The 22,846-nt window shown below is 59.9% G+C and overlaps 5 protein-coding genes across 5 annotated transcripts; all 5 read left to right on the forward strand.

Annotated features, from left to right (window-relative positions):
• Positions 7 to 6,227, forward strand: LOC110403910 (protein PML-like). Its single transcript, XM_021407671.1, has 7 exons — positions 7 to 332; positions 1,007 to 1,587; positions 3,353 to 3,393; positions 3,785 to 4,028; positions 4,281 to 4,339; positions 4,613 to 4,751; positions 5,250 to 6,227. Exons 2-7 carry the CDS (start codon positions 1,380 to 1,382, stop codon positions 5,972 to 5,974), a joined length of 1,416 nt encoding a protein of 471 aa, XP_021263346.1. The 5' UTR covers positions 7 to 332; positions 1,007 to 1,379; the 3' UTR covers positions 5,975 to 6,227.
• Positions 7,517 to 10,592, forward strand: LOC110403787 (zona pellucida sperm-binding protein 3-like). Its single transcript, XM_021407489.1, has 8 exons — positions 7,517 to 7,925; positions 8,457 to 8,575; positions 8,649 to 8,752; positions 8,904 to 9,081; positions 9,168 to 9,288; positions 9,542 to 9,633; positions 9,771 to 9,997; positions 10,064 to 10,592. The coding sequence occupies exons 1-8, from the start codon at positions 7,533 to 7,535 to the stop codon at positions 10,168 to 10,170; spliced, it is 1,341 nt and encodes a 446-aa protein (XP_021263164.1). The 5' UTR covers positions 7,517 to 7,532; the 3' UTR covers positions 10,171 to 10,592.
• On the forward strand, positions 11,931 to 14,486 carry LOC110403777 (zona pellucida sperm-binding protein 3). The gene is made up of 9 exons (XM_021407477.1): positions 11,931 to 12,471; positions 12,693 to 12,811; positions 12,889 to 12,992; positions 13,148 to 13,325; positions 13,401 to 13,521; positions 13,611 to 13,702; positions 13,950 to 14,080; positions 14,154 to 14,243; positions 14,317 to 14,486. The coding sequence occupies exons 1-9, from the start codon at positions 12,013 to 12,015 to the stop codon at positions 14,445 to 14,447; spliced, it is 1,425 nt and encodes a 474-aa protein (XP_021263152.1). The 5' UTR covers positions 11,931 to 12,012; the 3' UTR covers positions 14,448 to 14,486.
• COMMD4 (COMM domain containing 4) lies at positions 15,489 to 17,286 on the forward strand. Its single transcript, XM_021407482.1, has 8 exons — positions 15,489 to 15,626; positions 15,721 to 15,792; positions 15,892 to 15,957; positions 16,125 to 16,164; positions 16,266 to 16,385; positions 16,639 to 16,719; positions 16,885 to 17,061; positions 17,178 to 17,286. Exons 1-8 carry the CDS (start codon positions 15,624 to 15,626, stop codon positions 17,216 to 17,218), a joined length of 600 nt encoding a protein of 199 aa, XP_021263157.1. The 5' UTR covers positions 15,489 to 15,623; the 3' UTR covers positions 17,219 to 17,286.
• NEIL1 (nei like DNA glycosylase 1) lies at positions 17,545 to 22,725 on the forward strand. The gene is made up of 9 exons (XM_021407481.1): positions 17,545 to 18,086; positions 18,182 to 18,301; positions 18,472 to 18,535; positions 19,501 to 19,600; positions 20,659 to 20,783; positions 21,271 to 21,298; positions 21,780 to 21,841; positions 21,983 to 22,193; positions 22,325 to 22,725. The coding sequence occupies exons 1-9, from the start codon at positions 17,668 to 17,670 to the stop codon at positions 22,342 to 22,344; spliced, it is 1,149 nt and encodes a 382-aa protein (XP_021263156.1). The 5' UTR covers positions 17,545 to 17,667; the 3' UTR covers positions 22,345 to 22,725.

A 22,846-nucleotide genomic window follows, 5' to 3' on the forward strand; every position in this document is an offset into this window, starting at 1 on the left:
CCCATCCCGCAGCCCAACGGCATCCCCGACACGGACAACGTGCTGTTCTCCAGCCTGCTGGCCCGCCTGCGCGTCTACCGGCGCATTGTCAGCGGGGCCGAGCTGTTGTGCGACAACTGCAGGAGCGCCAGTGAGTACTGGTGCCCGGAGTGCAAGGAGTTCCTGTGCACCAAGTGCTTTGAGACCCACCAGCGCTACGTCAAGAGGGAGAACCACGAGGCCAAGAGGGTGCAGGACATCAGGGTGGGATCGCCGCAGGAGTTCCTTGAGGGCACCAGGAGGGCCGGCAGCTCGTCCTGCTCCATCCCGACCCACCTGAACCAGAGCCTAAGGTAGGTCTCCTGGACCGGGAGCGTCTTGTCTCCAATCTTTGGGCTGAGCGAGGTGGTCCTGTCCCTCTGCTGCCCTGGTCCCCCCAGGCAGGGCCACCAGGTGGAGGGTTTGGATGGGAGTCGGTTGGGTGCGGAGCGGGGGGGAAGTGTTGGGGCTGCTGGTGGGGCCAGAGGAGGGCGTGGGCTGAAGATGAGGAGGCTGCTGGAGCCCAGGAAGAAGGCTGGTGGGATGTCTAAGGATGCCCAGAGAAGCTGTGGGTGTCCCATCCCCGCAGGTGCCCAAGGCCATGGATGGGGCCCTGGGCAGCCTGAGCTGGTGGGGTTCAGGCAGCTCACGGTGGACAACTGGAATTGGTTGGGCTTTAAGGTCCCCTCCAACCCAACCATTCTACGATTCTAAGGAGAACAGGTGATCGGAAAATCAGTTCATAGAATGGCGCAGCTTGGAAGGGGTCCTAAAGCCCAGCCAGCTTCAACCCCTGCCATGAGATCAAGCTGCCCAGGGCCCCATCCACGGCCTTGGGCACCTCCAGGGATGGGGCACCCACAGTTCACTGAACACCCTGTTCCAGCACCTCACCGCCCTCTGAGTAAATAATTCCTCATGTTCTTACATTGCTTCCTTCATCTCGGGGCGCGGCCTGACATCGCTCCGGCTCTTCTCACTTTCACAGCATCTACTGCAAGCAGTGCCGCAAGGCGGTGTGCTGCATCTGCGCGCTGCTGGATGCCACTCACAGCGGGCAGCACTGCGACGTCAGCAGGGAGGCCCAGCTGCGGCGGGACGAGCTGGTGGCGCTGGGGAAGGAGCTGGAGCAGCAGCGGGGCGGCTTTGAGGCGTTGCACGTGGTGCTGCTCGAGGAGGTGGTGCAGCTGGAGGCGGCGGGGCAGGGGGCGCGGGAGCTGGTGCAGCGGCGCGTGGAGGAGCTGGTGAGTCTGATCCGGGACAAGGAGGAGGAGCTGCTGGCGCTGGTGGAGGAGCGGCAGAACCGGGGTCGGCGGGAGCTGGAGGGGGAGCTGCGGCGCGTGGAGGCCGTGCTGCGGCGGATGGAGGCGGGCGAGCGGCTGGTGGAGAAGATGGGCCTGTACGCCACGGAGCAGGAGGTGATGGACATGCAGCCCTTCGTCAAGGACGCGCTGGAGGAGCTGCGGCGGCAGCAGCCGGTGGCGGCCAGAGGGCTGGTGCTGCACGAGGAATTTGCCGAGTGCCATGCCAGGCTGCAGGTGCTGGCCGAGCGCATCGAGGGGCTGCGAGGTGAGATACGGGCACGCTGCTCCGTGGGGCTGGGTGGAGGGCAAAAGCCAGGCTGAGTGACATACCTTGGGATTCGCATCTCCTCCCACTTGGAGGATGGTGATTGCTCCCCTCGCTCTGAGCTTGGGATGCCACGTTGCTTTTCTCGCTGCTGAAGCGATGGTGGTCTCGCCCCCAGGTGCAGCTGTTAGGGGAGGGATGATGGTAAGTCATCTGTGCCCTGGGCTGGGGGAGGTGCGTGGCATGTGGACTTGGGTGCGCAGAGCGGGCAGGCTGGGGACGTTGTCCCCAAGAAGCATGGCATGCACACAAGTCATTTCTGTCCCTGGGCCCCGGTGTGCTGCCATCTGCTGAGCGCTCCATCCACGCTGTCCTCACTAAGCTCCCTCTCCTGCTCCCTTCAGCCCTGCTCCCCGCAGCAGGTCCCGCTGTCCCCCAGCAGGACACCCTGTCTGAGGACAACAGCACCCCAACCCTCGACCTCCAGCCTCAGCCCCATAGCCCAGGAGGAGACGCACCCCCTGCACCGCCCACCCCTGCTGCACAGCGGGATGAAGGAGCAGAGGAAGGCTCAGCATCACCTCTCGGTGCCGCTGGGGACACCACATCTCTGCCCAACAGCCCCCAGTCCTCCCTGGCCGCCCTGCGGGAAGATTTTGGCTGCTGGGCCAGGGCACACCTGCAGCACACAGATGACCTGCTGGGGGTCACCACCTGCCTGCTGGAGGCTCAGTGCAGGCTGAACAAGCACCTGGTGTCCCTGTCCCGCGGGGTGCGCTCCATGGCCTGCTCCCTCAGTGCCATCGCCTCCTCCATGGGGACAGTGCTGCAACCAGGGCCTCGGGACCCCCCATCTGTGCCCACCACACGGGACCCCCAAGACCTGAGCTGGCCCTTGCTGCCCTCCGACCTGCTGGATTTGTTCTGCCCCAGCACCTCGCAGCAGAATGAAGCGGAGCGGGGTGCCGTGGCATCTCCCCCTGCTGCCAAGCCCTCCGCCAGACCCCCATCACCCACACCCCCCAGCCCTGTGCTGGAGGAGGAGCATCCCAGGAAAGGAAAGAGAGACTGGAAGCACACTGGTGGCCTCAGGAAGCGGAGGAAGAAGTTAGGGGAAGCGGCGTGCCCTTTGCGGTGCCGCGATGATACTCCAGGAGAGCAGTGAGGAACGGGCTCCATCTGCAAACCAGGATGCCTGGAAAACCCATGGAAGGTCCCTGCAGGGACCAAGCTCCCCACCTCACTTGCTGTGCCAATAAAGTCCTCCTGGGCTGAACGTTTGTCTTTTGCTGGTGTCGCAGCCCAAAAGGGCCCTCCTGAGAGCTTCCCAAATTGCATCCCATTTCCCTTCACGAAGGGTTTGAACAGGTCCACGCCCACAGCCTCAGCAGTGCTGGAGAGCACAGGAGCGCTGGGGACACGGGGCTGGTGGGGCAGCATGTCCCCAGCTACCCAATCAGTCATTTCATTGCATGATGCTACTGATGGCCTTTTCAGCTTGCCGGCATGCGTGGACAGCTCCACCTAGGGCAGCTGGATGAGCAGGCATTTTACCAGCCCAGCCTTACAGCATGAGTTTGGCCTCTGCAGCATCTCCCAGTGGGGCTCAGGGCTATCTGCAGCTCCGGCATCCCCGTGGCAGCGGAGGGGACATGGCCCCACAGCCACCTGCACCTCCTGCAGAGGGTTTTGCAACACCCATTGCTCTCAGACACCTCCAGCACTGCTCACCTTCCTCATCCCACTGTGCTTTTTGTTCTTTCAGAAGCTGCCCCTGCTCCAGCCACCATGGAAAACTCCCACCAGGTGAGATTTGCTTCCTGCTCACACCCCAAGCCCTCCCAAATCCCAGGGCTCCCCATGACATCTCCAGGCACCCCCGTATCTCCTATTCATTGCCTCCACCTCTGCCTCTTGTCCCATGTCCTCTGTTGGTCCCCGTATGGTCCCATCACAACCCCAGACTTGTACACTGGGTGGCAGGACCTGGGTTTGCTCACTGAAGCAAGGTGTGTGGTGGGACCATGCATCATCGTACCTGCCTCAGTGTCGTTACCTGGAGGTTGTTACCTTGGATTCAAACGAGTGGCTTGAGGATCCTCAGCCTTTCCCTTGGACTTGTGCAGTTGTGCTATGGTGGCAAAGGACATCCCTGGCCACACAGGGTTTCTCACTGGGCTCCGCTTTGCCCACTTAGGTCCCATTGACCTCCACCCCTACCAAGAGGAAGAAAGACGAAGGCACCACCATGGTGCCATCCCCTGCAAAGGTGATAAAGGTTGAGAAGGACGACGATGAGAGGAGCACGCCAGAGGTGCCACCAGAACCAAACTGCTCGCCCCAACCCCACACCAGCTCCTCTGCACCCACCATGCCTGTCATCAGGGAAAGCCCCTTGCTGAACAGCATTCGAGACAGCAGCGATGAGATGCATGACTCAGGTAAGCAGTGCTTCTGCAGGCATCAGGTGGATTCTAGGGGGCAGTTTGCAGCATCCCCAGGAGGTTCCCAAGAGGACAGTCATGTCCCAGTGCATTGTCTTGTTTGTACGGTTGCTCCCCATCCACCTTGCTGGCTGGCCAGGGCACCTCGGCGCAGCTATGACACTGACAGGGGGTCTGCTGGCCCTTGTGCTCACTGCAGGTCAGACAGTCCAATGTCTCAAAGGTGACACATCTTTTCTCTCTGGGCAGATAGCGACCTTCTCAACGTGGGCAGCGATGAAGAGGACAGCATAGATGAGGAGTCGCTGGTGAGTTGAGATCCTGGCAAGGAACTTCAGAAATCCTTCCTAAGAGCCAGAATACCTTTGTCAAAACCCTTCAACTCTGTGATAGCCCCAACTTTCCTGTCCCCTCAGAGCAGAAAGCCACTTGGGAAGGTTCCAAGCGGGCCACCCCAAGTCCTACAGCAGACACTTTGAATAGATCCTTTTAGTCACCTCCAGGACACACACAAGCACCCCAAGCTGCTACCATGGTTCTTCCTGAGACACTTATTAAAAGCCAGTTGTTTGCTCCTCCAGGACCCCAGTCTGCTGGATGATTTCAGCAATATACTCGAGGACAGCACCAACAGAAACAACCCACACTTTCCCATTTGCCTCCAGGACACACTGGATGTGGGACAAGGATACGTGGTCTTCTTTGACGTTAAGATTTTGAGTAAGATCCTAAGTGGGAATGTCTTCTGTAATGAGTGTGCCGTGTTGAAGCTGGCTTAGATCCCCACATATGGCAGTATCGCTTTTGATTTTTTTGGGGTGGGCAAAAGTTGGGAAGTTTGGTGAGGTATTGGCATGGGCAGCCCAGGGAAGTGGTGGAGTCACTGTCCCTGGAGGTGTTCAGGAAAAGGATAGATGTGGCACTGTGGTCTAGTGTGGTCTAGAGTGGTTACAGGCATAGGACTGGATCATTTTGGTGGTCTTTCCAACCTTAATGATTCTATGATTCTATGAAGTTCAGACATTTCTGCCATAGCCTTGGCGATGTAAGAGAGAGACCAGTCTCTTGAGCCCCTAAGAGATCTTGCTGTCATGTTCTGAGACAGATAGGGGGCTGTTAAAGACTGAGTGACTCAAAGTTTTATTTCCCTGCTGAATAAGAGGCTAATTCTGCCTGTTCTTCCTCTCTCCTCTTTTGCTTTCCCCTTGTCCTCTCCAGAAAATGAAGTCATTCAGATGGCAGTGGTTGATAACGAGAGAATACTCACAGCCCTCATTCGGCCCACAGTATGTTTGCCCAACTCGATGGCCAAAACTAATGGCTATGAGGTGGGCCTGAGTGATCTGCTTGGCCACCTCCGCACCATCTACAGGCCCATCCTGGCTGCCTTTGGTCTCTGGTCACTGCCCCTTCCTACCCTCCTGAAAACTCTGACTGACATGGGCAAGAAAGAGGAGTTCTTCTCAGTGGTGTACCGCTTCCTGGATGTTCTGCCCATGATAAAGGAGAAGGTCCCCGAGATGAACAGCTGCAGGCTGAAGTGCTTGGCCAGAAACTTTCTGCAGCGGGACCTCAGCAACTGCAGCACCATGGAGAGCGCCAGCGCCATAAAAGACCTGTGTGATGTTCTGGAGATCGACCTGGAGAACGAACCCAGCCAGCTCCTCAAGCCTGCCAGCCTGGACGCCTTCATGTCCCTGCAGCCCTTGCTGGAAAGAAGGCTGCTTAGCCGGCCCTCGGCCCAGACACTGGCTTCCCATGGCATTGGCCTCCCCAAGCTGCACGCCTGCTTCATGCAGAACCCCATCGGGGGCCTCCCCAGGATGTGTGCCATGGTCAATGCCTGCCGGCATCGCTTCGAGACGAGGGTCCGTCACCTCAGCAAGGTCAAGGCCTACTTCCAGCAGCAGCCACCGGCAGCCAGCAGCCATGCCTCACCATGAGACGAGTTGCTGGAGGCCACAAAGACCAAGCAAGACTGCTGAAAGGTATTCCATGCCAACCCCAATCCATTCCCCTGCTGGGGATGCTACCCAAGTTTGAGGTATGAACGCCCTGAGTGAGCACACAGGGTAGCGTTCTCCAAATGCAATGCTAGCCAGGGCATCGCTTGATGAAGCAATGAGCTTAACTGTTCTTTCTGTGTACACATGCAGATGAAATAAATAATTTCTTTGTTTTGTCACCTGCTGCAAATATTTTGCTTTACTCCCCACTGCCATGTTTAGTCTGGAGAAGAGGAGGCCCAGGGAGACCCTTGCTCAATACAAGTCCTTGAAAGGAGGTTGTGCCGAGGTGGGGGTCGGCCTCTGGTCCAGGTAACAGTGATGAGATGAGATCTCACCAGGATGAGAGGCGATGGCCTCAAGTTGTGCCAGAGGAGGTTCAGGTTGAGTATTAGGAAATATTTCTTCTTTGAACGAGTGATAGTGCACTGGCACAGGCTGCCCAGGGAGGTGGTGGAGTCACCGTTCCTGGAGGTGCTCAAGAACCGTGGAGCTGTCACACCGAGTGACGTGGTCTAGAACAGTCACAGGCATGGGCTGATGGTTGGCCAGGATGATTTTATTGGTCCTTCCAACCTTAATGATTCTATGAAGCTATGATACCACCAGGGAGCGCCAAGGGGGCTTGCAGGGTGGCCCAAATGCCCCCATGTGCAGGGGCAGATGCAAGGCGTGCAGCCTCGAGCTGTCCCCAGCACCCTGCTGCACAAAGCCACGCTCAGCCCCTGGTCACACACACAGTGCTTGTCCTCCTCCTCGATCCATGGCCTCTAGCACTAGGAAGTTCACAGGGTGACAGCCATGCCCAGAGAGCTGTGGGTGCCCCATCCCTGGAGGTGCTCAAGGCCATGCTGCTGGGCAGCCTGAGCTGGTGGGGGGCAACAACTCGGGGCAGCAGTGCCAGCACCTCACCACCCTCTGAATAAAGAGCTTCTTCCTAACATCTGACCTGAATTTCCCATCGTTTCGCTTAAAGCCATTTCCCCTTGTCTTATCACTATCAGACCAAGTAAGAAGTCACTCCTGCTTGTAAGCTGCCTTCAGGTATGGGAGGTCGGTAATAAGGTCTCCCCAGAGCCTTCTCCAAGTTAAAAGCAGCCAAGATAACTATCTACGCCTGACCTGAAAAGGGTATCCCAAGTTAGTAAAGGGATAAGACTTCTCCAGACCTGAATCTACCCTTCAGTACTGGGGGTATATCTTGAAATGCTGCTTCAGAGGAAGGGAGAGACTTGTGTCCATCTTTCAAACAGATCTTGTGTGGTGCATGGTCTGGAGGTGGGACACGTCCCCTGGTAGATCTTGCAGGGCTGCTTATTACTAGAAAAGATGTTAAAAAGAAACTGCAGTTAGCTGCACTGACACCAGCTCCTCGTTAGCTAATTAACACCATCCCCAGGGAACTAGGTGCTGCCAATTGCCTTTGATGGGAGTGAGGGTTACAAAAGTGCCCTGGGCAGCCCTCTGCCTTTTATGCTGGGCTCTGCTGGGCAGGATGCATCTTGCAAGTAGCCTGGGCTTTGCTCTTTTCTGCTGTCTCTTGGAGATGGGGGCTGCCTACAGCTCTTGGGGCTTCCTCCAAGGGGAGACAGAGCTGTGGGGGGCTCAGTCCTTAGGGCAGCCCCATGCTTTCTCCCAGCCCTCTCCATGGGCGTGGGTGGACGTGTCCCAGCTCCAGGCTGCGTCCCCGCTGCACCCCGTGTCTGTGTGGTGCCAGGAGGCGCAGATGGTGGTCACGGTGCACAGGGACCTCTTTGGCACCGGGCGCCTGGTCCGGGCTGCAGACCTGACCCTGGGTACAGCTGACTGCCCGGCCACGGCCCAGAACACTGCTGAGAATGTGGTGACCTTCATGGCTGGGCTGCATGAGTGCGGCAGCACCCTCAGGGTGAGGCTGGGGGCCCCGGGTGGCGGCTGGCTCCTTGTTTGCACCTTGGGGTGCTGCATAGCAAGGGGTGCTGAGGCTTTCGGTGTCCAGCTGGGGGGTTCTGGCTGGCTTCTCCCTTCCCTTTAGCAGGGTTGGAACCGAGCCTAAAGAGGATGCAGCTGCCAGCCCTGTAAGTGCTGATTACTTTACATAGCCAAGGGCAGGCTTGATGCTGCGAAGCTTCTTAAGGCTGGTGGTGCTGCTCACTGATGCAACGCTTAATGGAGCATAGTGGTTGGGCTCTGTGCCTGGGGAAATGATCACAAACTTTTCCTAACAGCTGGAAGTCTCAATTCCCCTTTGAGGCCTGCAGAGCCCCAGCAGCTGATGCTGAGCTTAGGGGGCATCTGGGTGCTGCCTACCCACGCCAGAGGATGGCATGAATCTGCTTTGAAAAAAGCTCTGTCCCCTGGGAGAGGCCTGGGGCTCCACACTTGTGGCTGGAGGAGAAGAGTTCTTGGTGACTGGGCAATGCAATCTGCCTCTCCCCAGGTCACCCCTGAAGCTCTCATCTACAGCACAAGCTTGAATTACAGCCCAGTCCGTGCTGGCAACCCCGTCATCATCCGCACCAGCCCTGCTGCTGTTCCCATTGAGTGCCACTACCCAAGGTGAGGGGATGTGGATGGGTACCAAGCCCTCCTGCAGCCGCAGAGCCTTCTGACCACGAGCATCCCTCCCCAGGAGGAACAACGTGAGCAGCCACGCCGTCCAGCCCACGTGGGCACCCTTCCGCTCCACTCTCTCCTCCGAGGAGAGGCTGCTCTTCTCCTTGCTCCTTATGAATGGTGAGTTTGGGGCAGGGGTCTCCCCTGGTGCGTGGGGTGGGTGAGCTCCCCCAGGTGTCGGAGCGGGGCTGGCAGCCCCAGGGCCCTGTGCCCCGTGGGGATCCTCAGGTGGGGGCAGTGAGGCACTAGAACCACCCGACTTCCATTCCAGATGACTGGAGCACCGAGAGGGCCTCTGCCGTGTTCCAGCTGGGAGAGGTCCTCCGCATCCAGGCGGGTGTCAGCGTGGGGAACCACGCACCTCTGAGGCTCTTTGTGGACAGCTGTGTGGCTGCCCCCAGCCCGGGCAGGGGCTCCTCTCCCCAGTACGCATTCATTGACTTCAATGGGTAAGTGCTGCCTGTGCCCTGGTCTCGGGTCACCTCTCTGTAAGCCTCGGCTCTCAGTCACCTGGCTGACGCTTGTTTGCACCTAGGTGCATGGTGGATGGGCGGCTGGATGATGCCACCTCGACTTTTATATCCCCAAGGCCCCGGCTAGATGTTCTTCAGTTTGAAGTAGATGCGTTCAAATTTGCAGGAGACTCCAGCAGCCTGGTAAATCCTTCCTGAAGCAGTGAGCTCCCTTTTTTAGACGGGGTCCGGCCTCGTGCCATGGAGTGGGTCAATGCAGCACTGGGGAATACTTCTGGTCAGGACAAGCCCCCTTAGGTTAGACTTGAGAGACTGCCATCTCCCAGCAGTGGTGTTTGGGGTGCCCCAGGGAGATGGCAGTCCCTCACCATGCATGGGGAAGCTGTGTGTGCCTTCAAGGTGAATGACCACCTAACCCTGCTGCTCGGCCTCTCAGCTTTACATCACCTGCCACCTGAAGGTCTCCCCGGCCGGCCATGCTCCAGACCCTCAGAACAAAGCTTGCTCCTTCCACAAACCCAGCGGCCTGTGAGTAGCTGGGACGTGCTGCCAGGCTGCCCATCCTATGCCCCCTCCCAGCAAGGGGGGGGCTGCTCCCCGGCCTGACCCCGAAGCACAGTGGGGTCCCCGCGGTAGGGCGGGCTGCTGACCAGGCTCTCTTCCAGCTGGGCACCCGTGGAGGGCACGCGGGCTGTGTGCTCGTGCTGCGAGACGCGGAGCTGCGGCACAGCACGGCGCTCCCAGCAGCCCCTGGCCCCATCCCGCCGGCACGGAGGGCGATCCCGCAGAGAGCTGCCCCCGGGTCCTGTAGTGGGGGAAGCGGATGTGATGCTCGGCCCTCTGCTCATCCACAGCCACCGGCAGCGCCCGGCGGGCAGGGTGCCCCCAGAAGGTGGGTAATGGGGATGGGGTGCGGGCCCTACTCTGCCTCTGACCACCTCTGGCTTCTCCTTTGCAGGCGCTGGGAGCCGTGTGGGGCTGGGGCTGGCTGTTGGCTTGGCCGTCCTGCTCCTTGCTGCTCTGGGAGCCCTGGCTGCACGCTGGACGCACAGCAATCCCGTCTGAGTCACCTTGTCGACTTTTAGCTTCTATTATCCAATAAAAAGTAAACCTGACCCACAATGGGAGACTCCGGGGGAGTTCTGGGCCGTGATGTCCATCCCATGGGTAAGGGCTGGTGGGATGGGGGTTCTTGCTAAAGGGGGGCTGGAGAGGTGCAGGGGAGGTTTGGCTCTTCCTGGGCTGCAGGGAGGCAGGAATTCCAGTCCCTGCCCCAAGGACTGTTTATGCATTTCACCCAAGGCTCGTCACATATAGATATGTGTAAACAGTCCTTGGAGCAGGGACTGGAATTTCAGCCCCTGCTTTCCCACCCCCACCCCAGAAGGGGCTTTTCCTCTCTGCACTATGGAGCTGGGGCTGTTCTGCTCATTGTAGCAGATGGCGGGGCAGGATGCTCCTGCCCCAAACCTGAGAGCAGTCGCTCTCTGACAGGTGCAAACAGAACCCCTGAATTTCATGATGGGAAGGAGGAAGGGTTTCTTCTGCGTTTCTTCTGTCAGCCTTGTTCTTAATGTACTTGCTCTACTGTTAGCAAAGCTCTGGCTTGCTCCCATGAGCGGTTATTCCCACCCACAGCCCCCATCCCCTTCCTGAGCAGCATCTCTGGCTGCTTCTTGACATGCAGCTTTGTGTTACAAGCAGAAAGGAGCAGTGCTTTCAAGTCCCCTTTGTACAATGGAGGGGGAAAAAACACTGCTCTGGGGCTTGCCCTGGGACTTTTGGTCTCTGCCTCCTCCAGCTCTGTGTTTGCCCTCTTTCCTGGTCTGTGGCCAAGCCATCTTCTGCTTGGAATAAGGTCAGGACAGAAATTCCCCTTTTCTAAGACAAATACCTCCCGAGCTCTGTGCCTCGATGGGCTTCTCCCTGCTCCATGCAGAGGGGCCCTGAGCTGCCCCCTCCTCCCCAGCCAAGGCTCCTGCCCTCGCCCCGTGCTCCCCAGCCATTGTTTACTGATTCAGCAGCGCCTGCCCCCGTTATCTGCCATCAGCACGAGTGCCTTTGCCAAACGTCCTCCCGAAGATGGAGGCTCCCCGCTGGAATGCCTGGCATTTCTACGCAAGCACCAATCTCAAGGTATTTTAAACACCGAGGAGAAGTCCTGGCCAGCTCCATGGGGAGGAGGGCAGAAGATTGTGCAATGCAGCATGCTTGCGTGCGCATTGAGCTTTTGGGGTGCCCCATCTAATTCAGTGGGGTTTCTGACTGGCAGCCGACCCAAAGCTCCATCCGTTTCCCAGTGTCCAGCTGAGCTCCAGCTCAGCCCCCTGACTTGTTCTGCTGCCTCCTAGCCAAGGGCATCACAAAGATGGGGAAGGATTTGGGGTGAGGAACAGAGTGCCCTTTGTGTCACCACGCATACAGCATGGTGGGGAGAAGAATTACAGGCACCCAAAAGAAGGGTCTGGAAGGATGGGGAGTTGAGTTTGAAGCAGCCACCCCTTTGCAAAAGATCAACCCTGGGTATTTCGCTGGGTGCTGGGCAGGGCTGGCTAAGGCAGGCTGCAGGCTTGGTGATGAGTTTGATGGTGAGCAGTGGGACACGTAAAGTCCCTACTTAGGATGCTATGGAGGGGCCATGGGGCAGCAGCATCCGGAATTGCTCTGGGCAGGGCTGGGGGTGGTGGGAAGCCCCTGGCTCTGACCCCCCCCCTTGCTGCTGCATCACCTCCCCAGGAGCCTTGAAAAGCCCCTTATCGCCCGGCGCAAACCTAAACAAGCTGCTCTGTCCCCGTCTCCCCGTCTCCGGCTTCTGCTGAGTTTTCTAAACAATTCCCCCAAAGAGGCTGACGAGGATGTTTGCTCTCGCCTTGGGCAGCCCACGACGGGGGGCACAGCACCCCGGAAATGACTCTGCCTCCCCATCCCCGCGTGCAGACAACGCAGGGGGACGGGGGGGATATAAAGCACAGCGGAGCTGCCCTAGTTCCTGTGCTGGGCGAGCTGGCAGCAGGAGGAATGCAAGGCGACGGCGTGGTGCTGGGGCTCCTGTGCTGCTTGGTGGCCCGGGTGGGCTCCTACACGCCCTGGGACCTCTCCTGGACAGCACGAGGGGACCCCTCTGCCTGGTCCTGGGGGGCCGAGGCGCACTCACGGGCCGTGGCCGGCTCGCACCCGGTGGCCGTGCAGTGCCAAGAGGCACAGCTGGTGGTGACGGTGCACAGGGACCTCTTCGGCACCGGGCGTCTCATCAATGCTGCTGACCTGACTCTGGGCCCGGCCGCCTGCAAGCACACCTCGCTCAACGCTGCGCACAACACCGTCACCTTCGCCGCCGGCCTCCACGAGTGCGGCAGCGTCGTGCAGGTGAGAGCTCGTGCCCCAGGCGGGTGGTTTCCTCCCGAACAGGAACTTTTTTTCCCTCAAAGCTGCTTTGTGCTTACAGCTGGAGGCCCCCTGCGTTTTACCCTTTTTTTTTTTTTTTTTTTTTGGCGTTTTCCAAGGGAAAGAGACAGCTCTGGGTGGGTGGGTAGCAGGGGGAGGTCTTGGTGCCTCGCTGCCAGCTTTGTCCCCCTTTCCCTGCCCAGGTGACGCCTGATACCCTCATCTACCGCACGCTCATCAACTACGACCCCAGCCCTGCTAGCAACCCCGTCATCATCCGCACCAACCCTGCCGTCATCCCCATCGAGTGCCACTACCCCAGGTAAGGGCTCCGCACCCTCCCCCCATCCCCTGCACCCTCCTGGTGCCCAGCTGCATCCTGATGCCATCGCTTCCCAGGAGGGACAACGTGAGCAGCAACGCCATCCGGCCCACCTGGTCCCCCTTCAGCTCCATGCTGTCAGCCGAGGAGAGGCTGGTGTTCTCTCTGCGCCTCATGAGCGGTAGGTGGGACGTCACCCCGTGCACCAGTAGGGATGGCTCCCAGTTACCCAGCTGGGGCACCCAGCTGTCCCAGAGCCATCATCCATGCTTCTCCCTGGCCATCAGCTCTGCTGTCCCCTCTCTAACCCCCTTGTGTCACCCCCCCGCCCTGCAGACGACTGGAGCACTGAGAGACCCTTCACCGGCTTCCAGCTGGGCGACATCCTCAACATCCAGGCTGAGGTCAGCACCGAGAGCCACGTGCCCCTGCGGCTTTTTGCAGACAGCTGCGTGGCCGCCCTGAGCCCCGACGGTGACTCCTCGCCCCACTACGCCATCATTGACTTCAACGGGTGAGCCTGGGGGGTCACTGTGCTCGGGGGGCACAGCGGGATGCTGACCCATTCCCCCCTCTGCCCCATGTCCAGGTGCCTAGTGGACGGGAGGGTGGATGACACCAGCTCTGCCTTCATCACGCCCCGGCCGCGGGAGGACGTGCTGCGGTTCAGGATCGACGTCTTCAGGTTCGCGGGGGACACCAGGAACCTGGTAAGGCTTTGTGCTGTGTCCATCCCCGACACCCAGCCTGAGCCTGTCCCCAGGGAGAGGTCTCCAGCCTTTCCCCTTCCTTCCCACAGATCTACATCACCTGCCACCTGAAGGTGACCCCAGCAGACCAAGGCCCAGACCCACAGAACAAGGCTTGCTCCTTCAATAAAGCCAGAAACACGTGAGTAGCTGTGGCACAAATCGGGGCATCTTATGGACTCCAATTCAGGGGCCAGCACACAAGTCCCAGGCACGGGACGCAAACCCTCTGCGTGGGTCTGGGGGGGTGAATGAGGAGCCACCTGATGCTGGGACACCACACTTGAGGAGCATGGGTTTGCCAGTGTTCTTGGGGTCTTTTGGGCAGAGACAGGGGGGGTTGCCGGGGGTCCCCACTCACTGGTAACAGTGTTGCCGTCCTGCTTTAGCTGGGTGCCAGTGGAAGGCAGCCGGGATGTCTGTAGCTGCTGTGAGACAGGCAACTGCGAGCCGCCTGCACTCTCCCGGAGGCTCAACCCCATGGAGCGATGGAACGGCCGCCGCTTCCGTCGCGATGCCGGTAAGGTCCCGGTGGGGCTGGGGAGACCTGGGTGGCGGGGGGGGAGCCCAGCTGATGGTTCCGTCCTTCACAGGGAAAGAGGTTGCAGCTGATGTGGTCATCGGCCCCGTGCTGCTCTCGGCGGACCCGGGAGCTGTGGGCCAGCAGCAGGAGGGCGGTGACGGTGAGTTGCTGTGGTTGTGCCCTTGTGGTGTGGCTGCAGTGCCCTGCTCTGACGGCTGGGTTTGGGTTTGCAGGTGCGGCGGTGACGGTGCCCAGCGTGGGGCTGGGGCTGGTGTGCGTGGCTGTGGCTGTGGCACTGGCTGGCATTGGGGTGGCCGTGGGTATTGCACGCAGAGGCTGCGCCCGTGCTTCGGCTGCAGCATGAGTGCAGGGAAAGCTGTGAATAAAGCCTGGAAAGTACAAACTGTGCCGTGCTGTCCTTGTGCGCCGCTGCGGCTCTGGGGTAGCAGGGCCCCCAGCTCCAGGACCATCTCCATCCCTCGCGTTTGGGGTTGGGAGTTACCAGCAGTAGAATGTCCCAGCAGGGCTTCAGCCCCCCCCCCCCCTCCCCTCCCCTGCCTAGTTCTGCCCTGGAGGCTCTCCGTGGGTACTACTGGGCTCAGTCTGTGTGGTTGGGCAGCCCTGGATGTGTCCCCAGCCTCTGGTCACCACATTTCAGGGGAACAACTACCATCTCCTTGCTCTGCTTAGGTTCTGGGGTTGGAAACCAGCCTGGCTGGGGCACGGCTCTGCTATGCAGGGTGGGGTCCTGGCTGGGACAAGTCTCACCCCCACCCTCTGCCCCCAGATCCCTGCAAGCAGCAGGAGTCCAAGAGCTCCGCTCCTGGCCTCAGCCCAACACATATAAGCACTGAGTTCCTGCCCTCACTATTCACACGCTATGCATCTGTGCCAGTTCCCACTGCCACATCATGCAACGATTGATTGAGGGCCCTGGCATGTAGCTGCTGCAGAAGAGAGTGGTTCTGAGCTGAGTGCCAGGGCTGCGGCTCGGGGAAGCTGAACGAGCCGAGCACCCATCGGCTGCAGCTGAAAATAAAGAGGGGCAAGGACGGAGGGGCACAAGCTCAAAATAAAGGCTGAGGAGCGAAATACGGGTCCGCGAATTGAAACCGTGGTGCTGTACGTGAAGCCCGGCGCACGAGGAGCGAGGATCCCTTTCAGTCGCCGTCACTCAACACAGAGGCGAGGGCGGGAGCAGGAAGCACAGCTCCCGAACTTAAGACAAAGCCGCGGGGCTGGGGACCGGGGGCGGCCAGACCGACAGCGCCGAGCTGCGGCGGAACCCAGCGGCGCGCGGCGGCTCCTCCTGGCGGGCGCGGGAACAGGGCGGACCTGGGTGAGGACTGCAGAGTAAAGCCCAACCGTGGCGGGAACGGGGTGGGCGGGGCTTCCGTGGGCGGGGCCGGGCGCCGTGGCGGGATGAACCCCGCCCTCAGTCCCGCAGTTCCCCCTCCATAGGCGGGGCCGGGTGCTGCCTGGTCCCGGTAGCGGTTCCGGGTCGCGGAGGCGGAACCTGCGGGAACCGAGCGGTAGCGCCATGGTGGGAGCGGGCCCGGCGGCGGGGCGGGGAGCCCGGGCGGCTCTGGGGGCGGCGTGGGGCCGCGCCGGGCTCTGAGCGCTCCTTTCTCCCGCAGCGGTTCCGGTTCTGTGGGGACCTGGACTGCCCCGACTGGGTGCTGGCCGAGATCAGCGTCCTGGCCCGAATCGTTAGTGCCGCCCCCCCGGCCCCAAACCCCGTCCACCCCGGAGCCGGGCTCGGCTTTTGGTAGAGCCGGGCGCGGTGCTGAGCCTGCTTGTCCCCGCAGTCCTCGGTGAAGCTGAAGCTAATCTGCGCTCAGGTGCTGCGGGAGCTGCTGGGAGAGGCCATCGATGTGAGTGTGGGGCTGGGATCCCGTCGGGAACCATGCAAGCTCCCAAGCCTCTGCTTTGGTTCTAGTGTTGCAGTACTATACAGCGCTCTAGTACCGATGGAACAAAAGCGGTACGTTACTGTATTTTTACTGTATAATTAATTAGTACACGTGCTTCTGTCCCGCAGTATGAGAAGATCCTGAAGCTGACATCGGATGCCAAGCTCGGTGAGCCCAGCTCCTCTCCTGTTGCTGGGAGCCCTGCAGGAGGCGGCCGCACCCTCCCAGGGGTCTGTCTGTTGCTGAGCTGAGCCCCTTCTTCCTCACAGAGTCGGGAGATGTGAAGGCCGCGATCGCTGTCCTCGACTTCATCCTCTCCAGCGCAGCCAAACACAATGTGGATGGTGAATCCTTGTCCAGCGAGCTGCAGCAGCTGGGACTGCCCAAAGGTGAGGCGTGGGGTGGGGGCACAGGGGCCCTGCGGCCACACACCTGCACCAGGTGCTGCCTCGTCGTGCTCAGTCGTACAATGAGCAGTGCATGATGACGGCTGTCCTCTCCTGTTCACGCTGTCTGTCCCCAGGGTGTCCCCTGGCTGTCTGAGCCCTGCCCTGTTCCCTCCCTGCTGTGGTTTGGCTGCCCCAGGGCTGGAGCTGGCAGCAGCGGCTGCTCACTGTTTCTCCCGTCTTCCTTCTCGGGCAGAACACGCCACAGGGTTGTGCCGCTCCTACGAGGAGAAGCAGAGCTCCCTGCAGGACAGCCTGAAGGCTGGCAGCCTCCGACGTGAGTGACCCATGTGTACCGCTGGCATGTGACCCTTAGGGGCAAGGGGATGGGGGTCTCTTCCCTGGAGGGGACCCATCCGAGGGTGACACGTCGGCTCCGTGCCGCCCTGGCTGAGCTGAGCAGCGGGGCCGGGCCGGGCACTGACGCAGCCCCGCACTGCAGTGAGCCGCCTGGATGCTGTGTCCTGGCGGGTGGATTACGCGCTGAGCTCCAGCGAGCTGCGGGAGGTGGGCGAACCACTGGTGCACCTGCTGCTGCGCGTGCGGCGCCGGGAGCACGGGGAGCCCGAGGCCGTGCCCATGGCCGTGTCGGCAGAGAAGTTCCGGGTGCTGCTGGCAGGTGAGGATAGGGTGGAGTGGGGGCTGTGAGGGAGCCCCATCCCTTCGCTCAGGGCTCCCCAGCCCCTCAGAACAACGCTCCGTGCCACGGCCCCACGCAGCCTCTCCACCCTGCAGAGCTGAAGCAGGCCCAGGCCTTGATGAAGACCCTCCTCTGAGGACGCGGCCCCGGCGGTGGTGTCACAGCGTGCACGGCCCGCTAATAAAGTGCGGAAGCGAAGCCCGAGCTCTGTCCGGCCCTTCCTGCCCGCGGGGCCCTCGGGCTTTGTAGGCCCAGCGCTGCCGTTGCCATGGCGACGCGAGGGCGCTGCTTCCCGGCGGGCCCCGGAGGCGATGTCAATGGGAATGGCGGGCGGGGCGTATCGCCAGGCAGCGGGGCAACCAATGGGTGGCTGGCGGGGCGGTCCCAAATAACGGGGCAGCCAATGGGAGGCGGGATGGACGTGTTCCGCGCGACGGAGTAGCCAATGGAAGGCGGGGGGCGTGTCGCCAGGCAACGGTGCAGCCAATTAGAGGCGGGCGGGGCGTGTCGCCGGGCAACGGGGCGGCTCTCGGCGCGGTGCCGTCTCTGGTCGCGGTGGTGCCGCGGTTGTGTCGCGCTGTCGCGATGCCCGAGTGCCCGGAGCTGCACCTGGCCGGCCGCTACATCAACGAGGCGTGCGGCGGGCTGGTGTTTGAAGGCGGAGTGGAGCGCTCGGCCGTGGGTCGCGGCCCGGAGGTGCCGTTCAGCAGCGAGGCCTACAGGGTAGAGGCCGTCTCCCGCGGCAAGGAGCTGCGGCTGACCCTGGCGCCGCTGGGCCCCGGCCCGTCGCAGGCCCTGGTGTTCCGCTTCGGCATGTCGGGCTCGTTCCGGCTTTGCGAGGCCGCCAACCTGCCCCGCCACGCGCACCTGCGTTTTTTCACCCGCGAGAAACCCCCCCGCGCCCTCTGCTTCGTGGACCCCCGGCGCTTCGGCACCTGGCGGCTGGGAGAAGCCTGGCAGCCCGACCGCGGGCCCTGCGTCCTGCTGGAGTACCCGGCCTTCAGGTGGGTGCCCGGCCTCCCGTCGTGGTGACGGGGACGGAAGGGAGGCTGGGCAGTGAGGGAACGCGGCCCCGTCCATGCCCCGTGCTGTGCTATAGGGAGAACGTACTGACGAACCTGGAGGATAAGGCTTTCGACAAGCCCATCTGCGAGGCACTCTTAAACCAGAAGTATTTCAATGGGATCGGCAATTACCTCCGTGCTGAGATCCTGTTCAGGTGAGCTGCCGCGTCCCCTGGCCCCCAGCGCTGCTTTGCTGCTGTGCCTGCAGCCCCACCAGCTCCCTGTGCTGAAACCACGCTGCCTCCAGCCTCTTCCGAAGCAAAATGTGAGCTCCTCTGCCTAGCAGGCTGTGTCAGGCTTGGGTGTAACAAATGGACTCTCTCAGGGCGAAGACCCCTCCCTTCGAAAAGGCTCGGACTGTGCTGGAAGCCCTGAAACATCGGGAGCAGGTGAGGAGGAAAAGGTGGAGGATGCGTGGGACTTCCCAGGCTGCTGCCTGGGGGCCCCTTCCCTTCAGTGCCATTGTGGATTTGGATTTGAGTTCAGCAGTGGTAGCCCAGCAAGGGTGTGAAGCTCTAGTTCAGGTGAACTGTTTCAGGGTTATTCCAGCCCAGTGTTTGGGCCAGTTTCAGTTCACATTTGGTACCTTGCTGTGATGGGGCAGCAAACTGTCACAAGGCCCTTGCAGAGTTCACATAGCCCCTTGCCTCTGTCCCTGCTGCTGTCAGGAGGTGTTTGCTGCTCTGGACAGGTTTTGGGGTGTAATTGATTGAACTCTTCCTGAGAGGAGGCGTTTTCCCTTTGTAACTTGCTGCCTGGAGGCCTCTCTCATCACGTTTGTTGTTGTCCTTGCCTTAAACACCCGTGTCAGAGCATGTCTGCCCCTCCAGTGGAGCGGCAAGTGAGCACAGCCGTTCCGTAACAGCACGCGTGTGGTTTGCAATTGCACGTGGCCATGTGGACAAGTTGAGACAGCTCCCCAGGCACGTGGCATCAGGAAACCTCTGTGTGTATTTGGTCAATAGGGTAAAGAGGAAGTGGCGAGGAAAACAAATATGCGAGCTTGAAACCTCTGGGGAAGGCTGCAGCTGAAGCTGTGGCTGGCTTGCTGTCCCGCTCATCTTGTGGCCCCAGGGGGAAGTGGGTGGCTGTTTTCAGGAAGTTTAAAAAGCAACAACAACAAAACACAACGTGAGGCGTCTTTTTAGCAAACTGCTGGTGCTAATGGGTGCTGCCCTTTTTCATGTCCCTGTAGCTGTGCTAGTACTACACAGTTCACGTCTTACAATGTGGCCTGCGGGTTGGCACGTGCCCTGGTAAGAGTGTAAGGGGAGAGACAGGATTTGACTGGTTTTGGGGTGAAGAGACCACAGTGGGGTAGCTGGCAGGCAACTTCTTTTCTCCATCCCTGCAGAATTCTTCCCTCACACTGAGTAAGAAGCTGAAGCTGAAGCGGGATAACCCCGATCTCCTGGAGCTGTGCCACATGGTGCCCATGGAGGTTGTGTCATCGGGTGAGGCTGCAGGGCAGGGAGCTGGGGGACAGGGACACCTGGCAGCTCCTGTCCAGGCTCTGGCTGGAGAGAGCTTCCTCTCCGTCTCCTTTTCCTCTCTTCCCTCTCTTCAACATCTTTATCAGTGACACAGACGATGGAATTGAGTGCACCCTCAGCAAGTTTGCAGATGACACCAAGCTGAGTGGTGCAGTCGATCCATTGGAGGGAAGGGAAGCCATCCAGAGGGACCTGGACAGGCTGGACAAGTGGGCCCATGTGAACCTAATGAGGTTCAACAAGGCCAAATGCAAGGTGCTGCACTTGAGCTGGGGCAATCCCAGGTATTGATACAGACTGGGGGAAGAACTCCTCGAGAGCAGCCCTGCAGAGAAGGACTTGGGGGTCCTGGTGGACGAGAAGCTGGACGTGAGCCTGCAGTGTGCACTGGCAGCCTGGAAGGCCAACGATGTTCTGGGCTGCATTAAAAGAGGAGTGGTCAGCAGGGACAGGGAGGTGGTTGTCCCCCTCTGCTTGGCTCTTGTGAGGCCCCATCTGGAGTACTGTGTCCAGGCCTGGGGCCCCCAGCACGAGAAAGGCGCAGAGCTCTTGGAGTGAGTCCAGAGGAGGCCACCAAGATGATCAGAGGCTGGAGCACCTCTCCTGTGAGGAAAGGCTGAGGGAACCAGGCTTGTTTAGCTTGGAGAAGAGAAGGCTCCGGGGAGACCTCCTTGTGGCCTTCCAATACTTGAAGGGAGCGTATAAACAGGAGGGGGAATGACTGTTTACATGGGTTGATAGTGATAGGACAAGGGTGAATGGTTTTAAACTGAGATGTAGGGAGATGTAGGTTAGATATTAGGAGGAAGTTTTTCACTCAGAGGGTGGTGACGCACTGGAACAGGTTGCCCAAGGAGGCTGTGGATGCCCCATCCCTGGAGGCATTCAAGGCCAGGCTGGATGTGGCTCTGGGCAGCCTGGTCTAGTGGTTGGTGACCCTCCCCACAGCTGGGGGAGTTTGAAACAAGATGATCTTTGAGGTCCTTTTCAACCCAGGCCATTCTATGATTCCTTCCTAGAGAAAAAGCTCATTGACCCCTCTGACGCGGATAACTACGCTGCCTTCAAGGACTGGCTGCAGTGTTACTTAGTGCCTGGTATGAGCTCCCTGCGGGACCGCAACAACAGGACCATATGGTTCCAGGTAGGACTCTGGGGTCTCTGCCTGGGGCTGGGTCACTCCTCCAAGGGGATAACCTTCCTCTTGTGCATTGCTTCCCCGAGACCACCAAGCTGTGTCACTGGGCATCTCCCTTTCCCCCAGTCTACTCTGACCACCAGATAGGTGGTGGTGACAGAGACAGGGCTGCTGAGGGACAGAGGGCAGCCTGAGCAGAGGGGCTGGGTGTTAGCAGGTGGTTTGGCAGCACTGTTCCTTCTTCCTGGGTCAAGTGCTGTGATGGGGCCTTGCAGAAGGAGGAAGGACAGTCCCAGAGATAGACAGTGCTCCGGTTTCCTCTGGGTTTGTGGGGACATGTGTCCTGTTTGCCTATTCCTGTCTTGGCTGTGGGGTGCAGAAAGGTCTCATTGCTCCTGCTGGGAGCTGCTATGGGGTGCTTTTATGGGATGCTTGCTGGCAATCCCTGTAGAATGATGTTATCCCAGTCACTGCTCTGTCACCTTCCTTGCAGGGAGAGCCTGGCCCCATGGCTCCCAAAGGTGAGTGTCCTCCCTCCTCCCCACAGGACTTGCTCTTGCTCCGGGAAGGCTGGAGCATGGGGAGGAACCAATCTGCTCACAGCCAGAGGAGCACAGTCTTACTCTGAAGGCGAGCGCTGCGGTTCCCTGGCTTGCTGATAGTCCTGTGGCAGCTGGGTGGCACTAGGGGATGGAGCTTGCTGTGCCCATGGCTTCATAGCAGTGCACCAGCCTGCCTGGGTGCAGCCCCTGCACCTGCAGGGTGATTTTCCAGGCCAGCTCCATCCCGTTCCTTGCCTGCCAGGCTTGGAACAGGAGGACACGCTCTGGGGCTGGGTGTGAACAGAGCCTGGTGGCTCACAATATTTTGAGAAAGGAACAAATCTGCTGGGAGGGGAGGGGAACCATCTTGAGCCCTTCCTACACCTGAGTTCCCATTCACCACGCAGGATGGTGCCCCTTGTCCCTCCCACCCGCCTAACCTGGGCATGTCCTCTCACAGGTCAGACGTCCCGCAAGAAGCACGCTCACCTGAAGGCAGATCCTGAAGCTCCGACTCCCACAGTACGAAGTTTTGTGGTTGGTGGGGCTAGAGGCTGGTTCGCTTGCCCTCTCAGGCTGCTCCCACAGTCACCAAGTGATGCATGAATCTTCAGGTGCGTGTGCACACGTATCTACTGCTAAGCTCTGGCTCTGTCCATCCAGGTCACCACACGTGCCTCAAAACGACGTTCTGGGGGTGCAGAGAAGCCCCCGAAGCCAGCCGTGAAGGAGGAGGAAGAGAAAGCAGTGCCTGATGGGTCAAGGAAGGGACGTGCCCGTGGGAGAAAGAAAGCGGCCGCTGCTCCAACCTTGTCTGAGCCAGAGGCTCCGGTCAGAGCAAAACGAAAGCAGACATCAGCACGCAGGGGCAGAGGTGAGGCTGGTGGTCCCTGCAGCTTTAGGACTGAGGGGGTGGCAAAGGGCAGAAGAGCAAGCAGGGTTCTGCAGGACAGAGCCAGGCACCCCCTTAACTTCTGCCTTCTTGTTTCCCTCCCCACCTTCCAGGTACAGCCCCTGTAGTGTGAGCAGTGCACGCTGCCTTCCGCACACCTCAGCCTCTGGAAACGTATGTGACACTGCCTCTGCCATGGGGACACGCTGGCCTGGGCTGCCTGGTGCTGCTTTCAGGCATGCCTGCTTGTAGCACTTGCTCTTGCACCCTCAGGGATGGGGGCAGGCTGGCACTCGTCCCCCTTTCTGCTTTTAATTGTTTTTTTTACAGCCTTACTTGTCCCTCCTGAGTGGTTTAGGAATCAGTTCCTAAGAGGGACCACTGATTATGCATCGTTGTCAGACTGATCCTTCCCTACACCTTAAAGTGTATTCCCTCTTCTTTCTTTTAACTGCTGCCTGTATCACTGAGAAGGCTGTTTTTAGACGATTAATAAAAGTATTTTGTGTAGAAATTGCTGTGCCTGCCTTCTTGTGCTAAGGCTAACCTCACCATGCCCAGCCTCTTTCCCAGATGGGCTGGAGAACCCCCACCTCCCAAAGTAAAGGGAAGCACTGCCTCCTTAAGAGTTCCAG

The sequence above is a fragment of the Numida meleagris genome, chromosome 9 (assembly GCF_002078875.1).
Source record: "Numida meleagris isolate 19003 breed g44 Domestic line chromosome 9, NumMel1.0, whole genome shotgun sequence".
In the NCBI taxonomy this organism is placed as follows: Eukaryota; Metazoa; Chordata; class Aves; order Galliformes; family Numididae; genus Numida; species Numida meleagris.